This window comes from Oncorhynchus masou, chromosome 15 (assembly GCF_036934945.1).
Source record: "Oncorhynchus masou masou isolate Uvic2021 chromosome 15, UVic_Omas_1.1, whole genome shotgun sequence".
Classification (NCBI taxonomy): Eukaryota; Metazoa; Chordata; class Actinopteri; order Salmoniformes; family Salmonidae; genus Oncorhynchus; species Oncorhynchus masou.
The window spans coordinates 17749073-17762420 of NC_088226.1; the positions used below are offsets into that span (position 1 = coordinate 17749073).

General features: G+C 42.9%; 1 protein-coding gene across 3 annotated transcripts; it reads left to right on the plus strand.

Moving 5' to 3' along the window:
- Positions 1-1296: 1296 nt before the first annotated feature.
- On the plus strand, positions 1297-12622 carry LOC135555803 (WAS/WASL-interacting protein family member 2-like). Of its 3 annotated transcripts, XM_064988545.1 has the most exons (9): positions 1297-1515; positions 2021-2126; positions 2303-2428; positions 3858-3990; positions 4242-4346; positions 4907-5584; positions 5984-6181; positions 6586-6687; positions 6823-12622. In XM_064988545.1, exons 3-9 carry the CDS (start codon positions 2363-2365, stop codon positions 7032-7034), a joined length of 1494 nt encoding a protein of 497 aa, XP_064844617.1. In that variant the 5' UTR covers positions 1297-1515; positions 2021-2126; positions 2303-2362; the 3' UTR covers positions 7035-12622. The 3 variants fall into 3 exon arrangements, with proteins under 3 accessions (XP_064844617.1, XP_064844616.1, XP_064844620.1); XM_064988544.1 differs by lacking the exon at positions 2021-2126; XM_064988548.1 differs by lacking the exon at positions 2021-2126 and having other exon boundaries at positions 6854-7004.
- The last annotated feature ends 726 nt before the right edge of the window (positions 12623-13348 follow it).

Here is a 13348-nt window from a genome sequence, read left to right on the forward strand (position 1 = left end):
CTGTCTGTCAATCCCAAAAATTATACTATAAATACAGGCAAAAAACAAATGCAAAATGGTCTTCTTCTCCAATCCACATATATCACAATTATAGTCAATATTCAGCTTGAATCTTTCCAAAACATGTTTCACAGGATACATTCTATGTAACATTTTAAATTAAACTTCCTTTACCTTGTTACTGATACAATATTTTTTAGCAATTTTCCCTGCTTTCCCCCACTGTATAGCACCATAGATATTCGATCAAAACAATCTTGCTGAGGGAATTGTAGTATCACAAACAATATTTCTAATCTGTTTATTACTTCATTTATCTTTGATGTTAATATTGCAAATGAATATATTTTCATGTAAATATATATTACTTACATCAACCACAGAGGAATAAAAAAAAAAAAAAATACAACCCCCCTTGGAATCGCATAAAAAACAATTGCATATTATTTTGGGGTTATTGGAATTCTAAACTTGTCAAGAAATTCCCCATATGAGAGTAGATATCCATCCTCATTCAATAACTGACCAACCAAAATCATTTTATTCTCAAACCAGTTACGAAATAAATTGACTTATTTTTAAATCGTATTGTTGTTCCATATAAAGTATCTGTGAAAGGAAAAATGTGTTTAAATGCTAACATCCAAACTGAAAGGGCCTGCTTATGGAATGTGGCCACTTTTACTGGAATTTTATCAACATCATAATTACATCGAAGCAAAAATCAAGTGTTGAAGTCCTTCTTCTCCAAAACGCCACTGTTATTTTTGACTGTTGTTTTTATTTCTTTACTTACCTATTGTGTAACTACTACATTTTTGCACTGTTGGTTAGAGCCTGTAAGTAAGCATTTCACTGTACCTGTTGTATTCGGCGCACGTGACAAATAAACTTTGATTTGATCGTCTGCATTTGAATATGATGACGATGTATTTTATTGACGCCACGAAGCCATCTGACTGACATCTGATAGACCAAATCAACGCGACTTTGAAAAACCCATCTCGACACTTGATCCCACATACTCGGCTCATTTTCCTCCCATTGGAAACGACAGGATTTTTTTCCCGACAGGATGTGGTATATCTTAGTAGAACATCTTTGGTAATATTGCTGTCGCTAATATTTATTATCACAATGGGTGATTGCATTGGGAATTCACTTATTGTCCCCTCCCTGCTCTCCCTGCCCCGCAGATATTTCGCTTCCGCAGGGCGGGGGCAATAGGTAGACCAGAGTGGCTCCGCCCCGAATAAATTAGGGAGTGGGGTGTCTCGCTTTTTTTGCCATCTCTGGTACACTGCAGTGTGCATTTTCCATCTGCACACTTCCATCTTCATTGCTTCAGCAAATCTGTGCTGCAAGTGAAGGCTGTGAGAGTGAATGCAGGAGTGAAATAGCAATGGCCAGCTTTAAATGTATAATAGACTTGCGATGAAGGAACTACCGAGAACGAAGAAACAAATATGAGTTAAAACGTTAAATATCAAACGAATGGGCTGCTAAGAAACTCAAGTAAGTGAAGCATTCTAGTTAGCCTGATTAAGCTAACTTGCAAGGGTTGCCAACTCTGGCAGGTTAACCCAGCTAGCTCGCTACAGATCCTGTCGTTAGCTAATATGACAGCCATTAACACATTTGCCGAACATAATAGCCATGATGAGCTCGCGCCATGTATGCAATTTATATAGCTGAGATTCATAGCTAACGTTACGTTTAGTTAGGATGTATCGTAGCCATGCTTTATTACATGATGCTAGCTAGTTGAGCTGTTGTGTATGGAGCTAGCTAGTTATCCTTTTGCAGCAGGGCCGCCGCGATGGCTTCAACTTTGTATGTTAATTGGTTAACTAGCTAACGTTAGTGTGTCAGCTTGCTAATTTACCTAACGTTAGTCAGCTAATTGTTATGCTAACTATTGGCTAATCTGACCTAGCTACCGATGACCAGGTTTATTTGGAGATTTCACACTATTGGATTACTTAACGCTATCTACAGTCGGCTCATTTACATTCCACAGCAGCACTGACCAAACGTTAGATATCTGCGAGCTAGATATTTCATTAGCAAATTGGCCTGAAGACGTCATCAATAACAATGTCACATGAGCCCAGAAGGTTATCGAGGTACGTGGTTTAAAATATATTAATAATAATAATAAGGGAAGCCGTCAAATTAAAGGGGACCACCTCTACTTAGCTAACTGTGCTAGTTGACAAAATCATGCTTGATAACATTATCAAAGGATGAGACTGAAATGTCACTGGATGACTCTGAAACATGTTTTAATGCGTTATTGCAGGTGGTGACAGTTTGTATCTGAGAACCCAGGCCATCCACAAGACTTGTTCAGTGGGTCAAGATGCCGATTCCTCCCCCTCCCCCTCCACCCCCTGGAGGCCCCCCTCCACCCCCCACCTTCAGCCAGGTAAGAACTTATTGAAGCATGGAAGGTGTCACCTGGATGCAAAAATGTTTGATGTGCAACTGTGTGGGTCTAAGAGAGAACTGTATCAATCAAACCTATGATAGGGACATATTTAATGGGTTTGAACCATGATGTAGGCCTAGCTCTAAACCATGATGTAGACCTAGCTCTAAACCATGATGTAGACCTAGCTCTAAACCATGATGTAGCTCTAAACCATGATAGCTCTAAACCATGATGTAGGCCTAGCTCTAAACCATGATGTAGGCCTAGCTCTAAGCCATGATGTAGGCCTAGCTCTAAACCATGATGTAGGCCTAGCTCTAAACCATGATGTAGGCCTAGCTCTAAACCATGATGTAGGCCTAGCTCTAAACCATGATGTAGGCCTAGCTCTAAACCATGATGTAGGCCTAGCTCTAAACCATGATGTAGGCCTAGCTCTAAACCATGATGTAGGCCTAGCTCTAAACCATGATGTAGGCCTAGCTCTAAACCATGATGTAGGCCTAGCTCTAAACCATGATGTAGGCCTAACTCCCGTGTAGTTCATATGAATTAGTTGTCCAACCAACTTGACAACTCGTAGGTCCCTTTTTCAAAGGGATTTATATTCATTGGTGTTGTGAAGCTGAATTTGTTTCACCTTGTGCGGAGAGCACTACTGAAATCTGAAAAAAGCTGTTCTCGTGGCCTGTGGTTGTGCGTGCTATCCTCTCCATGCCAAGCCCAATCAAAGGTTGTGTCACAAATGGCACCCTATTCCCTTTTTATAGTGCACTGCTTTTGACCAGGGCCCATAGTACTCTGGTCAAAAGTAGTACACTATATAAGAAATAGGGTGTCGTTTGGGATGTACGCAGAGCCCTTCTGGTTTAGTCAAGTGATTAGCGCTGCTCGCTCGAGTAATCATCCTCAACATCTAATTCTCATAATGAGCAGTGGACCAACCAGGCCAACGCAGACAGGGGTGCATAACACTATGGATTTATGCAATGGACAACTAATTAATGGACTTGATGTGAAGGACTCACGAAATGGTAATCTTATTCAAATGAATTGTGCTGTAGCCCCTATCAAGAACACGTTCTAGCCAGCTAATTCCCTTGCACCAACTGTGACGTGGCTTTCTGCAAGCTGTTACCTGTCAGGGTATGTATAATCTCGGTTAGTTACGGGCAAGTCCCACATTTGAAATTTGAATGACGCCTGTGAAATCGTGACTTGTCCAAAGCACCCGATCTAATGCGTCTCGTTATCTCACGCATCCCGTTGTATCATAACAGATCTACTGTACCGTTCATGTTGTCTGTCCACGAGAAATGAGGTTATGTACTCAGTCTGTTCTCCGGTAGCATAAAGTGTGCTGTGGTGAGCTAAGAAGAGGTCTCTCTTCTCTTCCTTCCTTCCTTCCTTCCTTCCTTCGCAGGGCAACACCACCCCACCCAAGCTCAATCGAGATGAGGCCAAAGGCAGAGGAGCCCTGCTCGGGGACATCCACAAAGGGGCCAAGCTGAAGAAGGTCGGCGTGGTCAATGACAGGAGCGCACCTATCTTAGAAAGTAAGGCCACAGCACCACTAAGGTTCACCCTGGTGTCTCAGATCTACTATTCTGGTAGTGTTTTACTGAACAATCTGATTGAATGGAAGTAAGACGCACAGAACTGATGAGGCTAGGGTAGTGCATGGAGCACACTCACTGGGGGTCAAGGTTTATTTCGCAGGAGTGAAATGGGAGACCATGAGGGTAATTATGCATATAATAGTTTACTATTGTAATGTATGTAATTTAACCTTGTTTTCCCTGTCCAGAGCCTAAAGTAGGTGGTGTTAGTAGTGGAGGAGGCTCGTCAGGGGCCATTCAGCCAATGGGAGGGCTTTTCCAGGCAGGTGTGCCTAAATTACGACCAGTCGGAGGCAAGTATTTAATATCCTAACTGCTATGGTGTCACTTACAAAGATTTCTCAAAAAACTCTGGACCGCTGAAGGAGTTGTCCGTCAAACTTATATCGGGGGGAGGGTTTAGAACAGCAATTTAATTCCCTTCCATTATATTTATTGCTGGCAAGTTTGAGAGCAAGCTAGTTCGTCAAAGCACGATTGCTATAGGTGAAAAATGAGCGCTGGTTTTTGACTGCATAGGTAGAACAGGCCGTCAGGTTTCAGTGTTGTCATAGGGCAGTGCTCTAATAGATCTGACACAGGCACTGCTGAAGGAGATTTGCTGATTCACAATAATGAGTTCCCTAACCTGCACGTCTGCATTGGTCTTAGATTTCATCATATGAAGGGCAGGGCCTTACCATCTGTCAGGGAGAAAATATTAGAAAATGGATTATGATGACTAAAATAACCTAATAATACACTACTGTTCTGTTGTAACACTGCACTGAGACATGTCCTCATGTTTCTCTGTTCATGTATAAATTCATCTTTATATAAATTGCTGATGACGTGACATTTTTTTATGGTGCAGATGGCTCGGTTGGCAGGTCAGCCATGACGCCTCCTGGCACGCGCCCCGCTGCTCCTCGTCCTCCTGTTCGCCAGGACAGCACAGAATGCTCAGCCCAGCAGGCCTCTCCCCCGGAGCACTCCCGATCCCAGAGGCCCTCCCTCCCCGACCTCTCCCGCCCCCTCAGCGGAGGCAGCCCAAACAGTGGCATGAAGCACAGCTCCTCCGCCCCTCCACCTCCTCCCCCTTTTTCTCGCCGGGGTAATGCACCCCCTGCACCGACTCAGAAGGCGCCACCACCCGCCCCCTCCTACAACCGGGAGAAGCCCCTCCCTCCCACGCCAGGACAGAGGGGGACTTCCCCGGTGCCGGCCCGCAACAGCGCCCCTCCTCTGCCTCCTTCTCCCAACATCAACCGGCGGCCCCCGACGTCAGGGGGCTCCTCAGCTTCCTCCTCTTCCTCCTCTCTGGGTCCACCTCCTCCCCCGTACCGCCAGCCCATGACCAACGGTCCCTCCAGCCCGGTTAACGAAGCCGCCCCGGAGCTACCTCAGAGACACAACTCCCTCAGCAAGAAGCCGTCGCCCGGACCTGGACTCACTCCAACCCGGGGGCAAGCTCCACCCCCGCCTCCCTCTCCCTCCCCGCCAGGCGGACGCCCCCCCCCTCCAGTCCGTGAGCCCCCCGGCAGAGGGGCAGGTATGTTCCTACTAGTGCTCTCCTTGTTCCTCTACCTGTAATGGAGCTGTGGGTTAGGGCCAGCTTTAATGCGTTCTACTGTTTGTGTTATGCATAGTTCAGTTACATAATTCGGTCACATTCTCACTGTGCTGTGTCGCACTATATTTGTTTTTTAACCTCTATCTCCTCTTGTCAATCACCTATCATAATGTGAGGCAAGCGAGGAGAGGTGATTTGTTTATTAGTGTAGAAAAGGCCGTGGCAAGGCGTGGCACTACAGTCAGTATGGTGGCATGTCATGACAGGCCTACAGTGTTTTTCTAGCGTTCCTGTCTTGCTGTTGTATTGTAATGACTGATGGTGAGCCAGTGTGGCTGCTCTGTTATTCCTTAATGACCATATCGTTTGTCTGTACAGCTCCACCCCCGCCTGGGTCGACTCAACGAAACGGTGGTCGGGATGCACCCCCTCCACCACCCCCCTACAGAGGTAGCCCCTCAGAACCTCATAGCCGTGGCAAGCCCCCCCCTCCTCCCTCCCGTACCCCTGCCGGACCCCCGCCCCCTCCCCCACCTATCCGCAATGGACACACCTCCATTTCCCGCTCCTTCGTAGGTGAGTTGTCTTCCTCATACTGCATCACCTGACCTCAAATTCGGTTTCCCTCTACATTAACAACCACCTCTCATTTTGTTAGTCAATATACTTCGGAGTTTTTTGGAATGTATAAAATGTTGCAGTCCTAGTAAGTATTGAATCTGTAAAAGTGAAGGGGAAACAATACGTTTTGAGTTGGGTAAACAGTAAACTGTCTGTATTTTATTTGTTATATAATAAAAAAAAATGATTGGCTCCTTCGGCTGGATGACTTTGATCAGTACAAAAGAGAGGATTGAACTACCATCACTTCACACTCTTCCCTACTGTTCTTTCTGTCCTCTCCTCCTTCTTGACCTTCAATGGCCTTGACCACCAACCCTGACCTGAACGGTCATCTTCCTAACCTTCTCTCCCTTCAGATGACTTTGAGTCCAAGTATTCTTTCCACCCTCTGGATGACTTCCCTGCTCCAGAGGAGTACCGGCACTTCACCAAGATCTACCCCAGCAAAGCCAACAGAGGTGAGGGCTCACTTATCAGTGTGACACAATATGCCAATAAATAATATACACACGTGTTCTGGTGCAGAGTACAACAAATGTTTACATGAAAGGAATATAAATATTTTCCCATAGGCCTATAGTTTATTGTAACAGCTTTTTATTGTTTTGACGGTGTCTTTGGCAGTGATGAGGGGAGCTCCTCCTGCACCACCTGTGGGAAGGTGAACACTGTGAGACCACTTCACTTCTACTGTACAGGAGACAAGGGTTATACACACACACACACACTACTTTCTCACATAGAACCTACAGCATATAACATATACCGACATGCTTCTCATTTGATAACATTCCATTTCAACTAAAGCTCCATAACCATTCACTCACACGCTCGCCCTTGAGAATAGCCCAGGAATTTGGCAGTCATGCTCCATTTTGAAGGTGGAGTTGGCAGCTTACTTATGCCATTCCCAGCCTGTGTCCACGCGGGTGAACTTGCCCTGTTTTGTCATAAAGGCATTACTTACCCATTGATGGTGTTTCCAGGCGTGTGTGTGTGGGTGGGTGGGGAACACTTTGACACGGGTATGAAAGACATTCACTCCCATACCACACAGACTGTTGCGATTGTCAAAATGGAGAAAAGAAAATGTTCTCCACGTCATCAGAGTATATGCACTGTGAGAGCCCACATCACCATGAAACGGGACTGACACCAGTGACTGTACAGCTTGGCTCGAAGTGTCTGAAGGTGATTGACTTTTTGGGACCACTGCACCCCTTGCTGATGTAGGGAACTGCTACTGTTTGAAAGTTCTCTCAGGTATATGGTTTGTGGAACAGAGAACTGGAGATGACGAAGATGATATTGGAAAGGCATTATTAGAGAAGAGTCTCCAAAAGTGCCAACTGAGTCGGACCTGAACTGGGAACAGCACATACCCCCCCCCCCCCATCCTTTCTCCCTGCTGCAAGGCTGTCGTTGTTTCCCTTATGAATGGTGGAATGGACTGATCAAAGCAATAGTTTCATATGTTCTCTGTGATTGTTGTCAGTAATCAACACCTGTGACAGTGGCGATCGTTGGTTTGTGAAAAAGTCTTCCTGTTTAGAATGATGATGCACATGTATGGGATCTTGCAGCAATCTCTCCCTCCCTTCCTCTACGCAGAAGAAAAGACAAACCAGATAGATGCATGTTGTCTTTTCAGCTTGTCTGTCTTGACAAAATGCATGAGGGTGATCTTGTTAGTTGTCCTAAATGCACAGCAGAAAGTTATTATGCCTTCTAACACTAGTCTGGGTCACTGAAACCATTTCACGACAACTAACTCATACGAACACTACAACCCTCACTAGTTTAATGACCGAGCCTTTCAAATGCATTGCATGCTACAGGATGCTGAACCAGTACATTGACACTAAAATACTCAACCCGAACCCAGGCAACGAGTCGGAAGCAATCCAAGAGTTTATTGTTCAAAATTGATAGAGAGAAATTATGTTGAGGGGAAAGTAAATGTATGCTTTGCAAATACAAACCTTTTCCTGGAACTCGGCAGGATAAGGTTTGTTGATACCCACAAAAGCCACGTGGTGGCAGTATTTGATGATTTTCCATAGGGAGACATGGGACCTACAGTATATGCTTGTGATGCAGTACCCCTTCAATTTGTCTTTATATATATTTTTTTTAAACATACAAAGTTGTATTATGGATTTGGACAATGTTGAGCGAGCGGGCAGTACAGACCTGTATGTCTGTCTGTCTGTAACAATTTTGAGATCTTCTGCTGAGGGTCGACTGGACAAACCAATGACAACGGCCATGTTGTTCAACTCTATCAAGTTGTCTATGTTCTGTCTTTGAAAGAAAAAATCTAATGTCGTCCTTACATTTCTTTGCTTAATGCACTTGTGACCACAAGCCTGAAACAAATGCACGTTGTTACACAGGGAGGTGAACCTTTAAGGCTGGTACCTGTAATTTTGTTCCTATTGTTTATGTGTTGTGTGGGGTTAGTCTTGTTCCTTATTTTAAAACGGCCCTGCACCGTGACCGAACCCCCTTAAACTGTCACTCACTATTCACTTTTTATTTCAACCATTTGCTGGTCTTTTGCCTTATTATTCGCTGTTGGAGTCAATTCAGGATTTGTAAAAAAAAAAAAAAAACTTTTAAAAAACCAAGCTAATCTAAGTTTATACACCTCATATGGGTAATACGGTAGTCATGGCTATTCTACTTTTAATATGTATAACGCTTGTAATATAGTGAATAAAACAGGGATAGATAACGGCAGGCTTTTGTCAGAATCCAGTGACAAACTGTTAGTCATCTGCCTTCAGTCCCCCTTTCGATATTCCCTCTCTGTGTCACAGAGGGCCTGTGTGGCCATTCAACAGGAGCAGTATGTACTCACATTGAGAGAACCTCCTTGTTCGTGTCTTCTTCTCATCCCCCATTTCATACTTTCATACTTAGCTTAATCCAGGCCCTGGTTCCTTCTGTACATGTCACCCTTCTGCGTCAGACATGTTGTACCAATTCAAATAAAATGTCAGTGATGGAGGGGAAACAAAGTCTACTTTTCCTGTCCAGTCCATTGTCATCTGTTAACAGATGACGTTATGTAATAATGTGCCACAGGTTTTGGTTAAAGGGATAGTTCATCCACATTACAAAATGACATTGGTTTTATTTTTTTTAGGGGGTAGATGGATTGATGGAAGCTACAATGTAATTGTCTGCATCCATTTAGAAATATATATATATATTTGTTTTCCTTTGTGACCCTAATTGGAGTAAACTAATGGACAACCACTTATCTTATACACAAGTATGTGGACACCACTTCAAATGAGTGTATTTGGCTATTTCAGCTATACCTGTTGCTGACGGGTGTCTAAAATTGAGCGCACCGCCATGCAATCTCCATAGACAGTGTGCCACGTTGAAAGTCAGTCATTGGATGCCACCTTTCCAACAAGTTAGTTTGTCAAATTTCTGCCATGCTGGAGCTGCCCCGGTTAACTGTAAGTGCTGTTTATTGTGAAGTGGAAACTTGACTTACCAACAACAATGGCTTACCAACAAAGTGGTAGGCCACACAAGCTCACAGAATGGGATTGCTGAAGCACGTAAAAAATAGTCCATACTCGGTTGCAACACTCACTACCGAGTTCCAAACTGCCTCTGGAAGCAACGTCAGCACAAGAATTGTCCGTCGGGAACTTCATGAAATGTGTTTCCATTGCTGAGCAGCCTCACACAAGCCTAAGATCACCATGCGCAATGCCAAGTGTCGGCTAGAGTGGTATAAAGCTCGCCGCCGTGGACTCTGGAGCAGTGGAAACGTGTTCTCTGGAGTAAGGCATAGAGCCAACTGTAAAGTTTGGTGGAGGAGGAATAATGGTCTGGGGCAGTTCTTCATGGATCGGGCTCGGCCCCTTAGTTCCAGTGAGGGCTTTGTGGCCACAGTTTGGGGAAGGCCCTTTACTGTTTCAGCATGACAATGCCCCCGTGCACAAAGCAAGGTCCATACAGAAATGGTTTGTTGAGATCGGTGTGGAAGAACGTGGCTGGCCTGCACAGAGCCCTGACCTCAACCCCATTGAACACCTTTGGGCTTAATTGGAACGTTGTCTGCGAGCCAAGACTAATCACCCAACATCAGCGCCTGACCTCAGTAATGCTCTTGTGGCTGAATGGAAGCAAGTCCCCACCACACTATTCCAACCGTATGGAAAGTCTTCCCAGAAGAGTAGAGGCTGTTATAGCAGCAAAGGAGGCCCAACTTCATATTAATGCCCATGATTTTGGAATGAGATGTTCAACGAGCTGGTGTCTACATACTTTTGGTCATGTAGTGTATATATAATTTACAGACACAATGCATTTTACAATAGTTATCTTGTTTTTAGTCCCACCCTTCAACCCCTCACGGCTATCTCTTAACACCATCCCGTTTTGATTTCTATGTTTTTTAACTGTGATGTTTCACAAAAGTTCTGAACCTTTCTCATAGTTTCTACAGATTGTAAATTAAAGTTTTTTTGGGGGGCTAAAAGTATTATATTATTGATCATGACTTTTCAAGTCACCCATCAGTGCTATTTGCAGAGTTACCTGCAGGTAAATGTTGCAATTCTTCAGTTATTCCTGTAACCTGCGTCCAGAAACAAGCTACATATGGACATAACACCAAAACAGTAATTCTGCAGAGCTGGGATGGTGGTATTCCCCATATACAGTGCATTTTAAAGTATTCAGACCCCTGGACTTTTTACACATTTTGTTAGGGTAAAGCCTTATTTTAAAAAGGCTGTAATGTAACAACATGTGGAAAAAGTCCAGGGGTCTGAATACTTTCCTAATGCACTGTATATAACATCCTATTGGTTGCAAAATTGTATAATTTAAATTGAAAAATTCAAGTTTTGAATCTTTCCATGTGCCATGGAATCGGTACATCAAATCTCTTCCCAACTATTTTGCCATCTATGACACAGTTGTCACTTTTTTGATTTCTTATATTAAATTAGTAAACTTTTTATTTGGCATAATTTCCTTTAACCAATTTTGGTCTTCAATGCAGGGCTGACAGACAGCTTCCTTTCTTTTCCCAGTTCCACCTGCCTCTTCCATTTTTGCAATAATGCTGCAATTAGTTGGTTGTAATTTTGAGTAGAGCAGACATTTCCATTTAATTTTGTTAGATGCATGTGTGACAACTCCATGCAATTAGTATATTTGAGTTTAGCCATAATGGTTTATTTGTTTGGTCTTTTCTCTTGGATTAAACTGAAATTACAACCAACTTTCTACAGCTTATTTTAAAAATAGTAATATTTTGTAGATAATTACATATTCAAATAACCGAAAGTGAGTGGTTGTAATCTGAATAAAGGGAAAAAGGCCATTATTGAACAAGGGGTGAGGCATTCTACTAATCTGTTAAGAGAACCCGTTCAGATTTAATTAGAACTTTTCTATGACTGAAGCCTTTGGTGAGAGGTCTAAAATTGTAATATTTAATCATTTCTGCCCCCTGAACCATGCTGGTTAAGTGTACCTTGAATTCTAAATAAATCACAGTGTCACCAGCAAAGCACACCCACACCACCTCCATGCTTCACGGTGGGAACCACACATGCGGAGATCGTCCGTTCACCTACTCTGCATCTCACAAAGACACGGCGGTTGGAACCAAAAATCTACAATTTGGACTCCAAGCCAAAGGACAGATTTCCACCGGTCTAATGTCCATTGCTTGTGTTTCTTGGCCCAAGCAAGTCTCTTCTTATTGGTGTCCTTTTAACAGTGGTTTCTTTGCAGCAATTCAACCATGAAGGACTGATTCACGCAGTCTCCTCTGAACAGTTGATGTTGTGTCTGTGACTTGAACTCTGGAAAGCATTTATTTGGGCTGCAATCTGAGGTGCAGTTAACTCTAATGAACTTATCCTCTGCAGCGCTCATCATAGCGCTTGATAGTTTTTGCGACTGCACTTGAAGAAACTTTCAAAGTTCTTAATATTCTGCATTGACGGACTGTTTCTCTTTGCTTATTTGAGCCGTTCTTGTCATAATATGGACTAGGCCTTTTACCAAATATGATTATCTTTGAAATACCACCCCTACCTTGTCACAACACAACTGATTGGCTCAAATGCATTGAGAAGGAAAGAAATTCCACAAATTAACTTTTAACAAGGCACACCTGTTAATTGAAATGCATTGCAGGTAACTACATCATGAAGCTGGTTGAGAGAATGCCAAGAGTGTGCAAAGCTGTCAAGGCAAAGGGTGGCTACTTTGAAGAATCTCATGAAATATTTTGATTTAACACTTTTTGGTTACATGGTTCCATATGTGTTATTTCATAGTTTACATCTTCACTATTATTCTACAATGAAGAAAAGTCAAAATAAACAAAAACACTGGAATGTATAGGTGTGTTAAATGTTGACTGGTACTGTACATAACTTTAACCATTGTGTAAGAAATTCTCATTGATTTTTCCAGGCATTTCTAAATAAATTCCAGTCGTACATTATCAAAAGCCTTTTCAAAGTCAGCTATGAATACCAGGCCTGGTTTCCCCAGAGGATGCAGGATGTTCTGTTGTGTCCAGTGCTTATATTATCTCCACTCTATCGTCTGCTTATGATTAATGTACTATGCATTTTGACCATTTTTGCATCATAACACTGAAGTGTAAGGGGCCTCTGATTTTTTTCAATGGACTGCATCTTTATTTTTACCACTTGGGTCCTGTTTCAGTAGTAATGAAATCAGACTACCTTGTTAATAAGTATTTGATAACCACTCCTGTAAAAACGGTAGATTATTATTTTTTTTTTTACTAATAACGGTTCACTGAGTACATCAAAAAAGGTTTGGTATATCTCAACTGCTATGCCATCCATCCCTGGAGTTTTCCCAGATGTAAAGGCTTTAATTGCATCAAGTTCCTCCTCTCTAATTTGGCCTTCACATGAGTCTTTCTGTAAAGATGTTAATTTTACAGTAATAGAAAAGCATCCATACAATATTAAAGCTGATCCCCCCCCCAAAAAAAATAATAATTATCTTTGGTTAGTGGAGATGGAAGAGACTGAAATGATAACATATGCTTAAAGTACTTTGCTTCCTCTTTCAAAATATGGTTTGGTG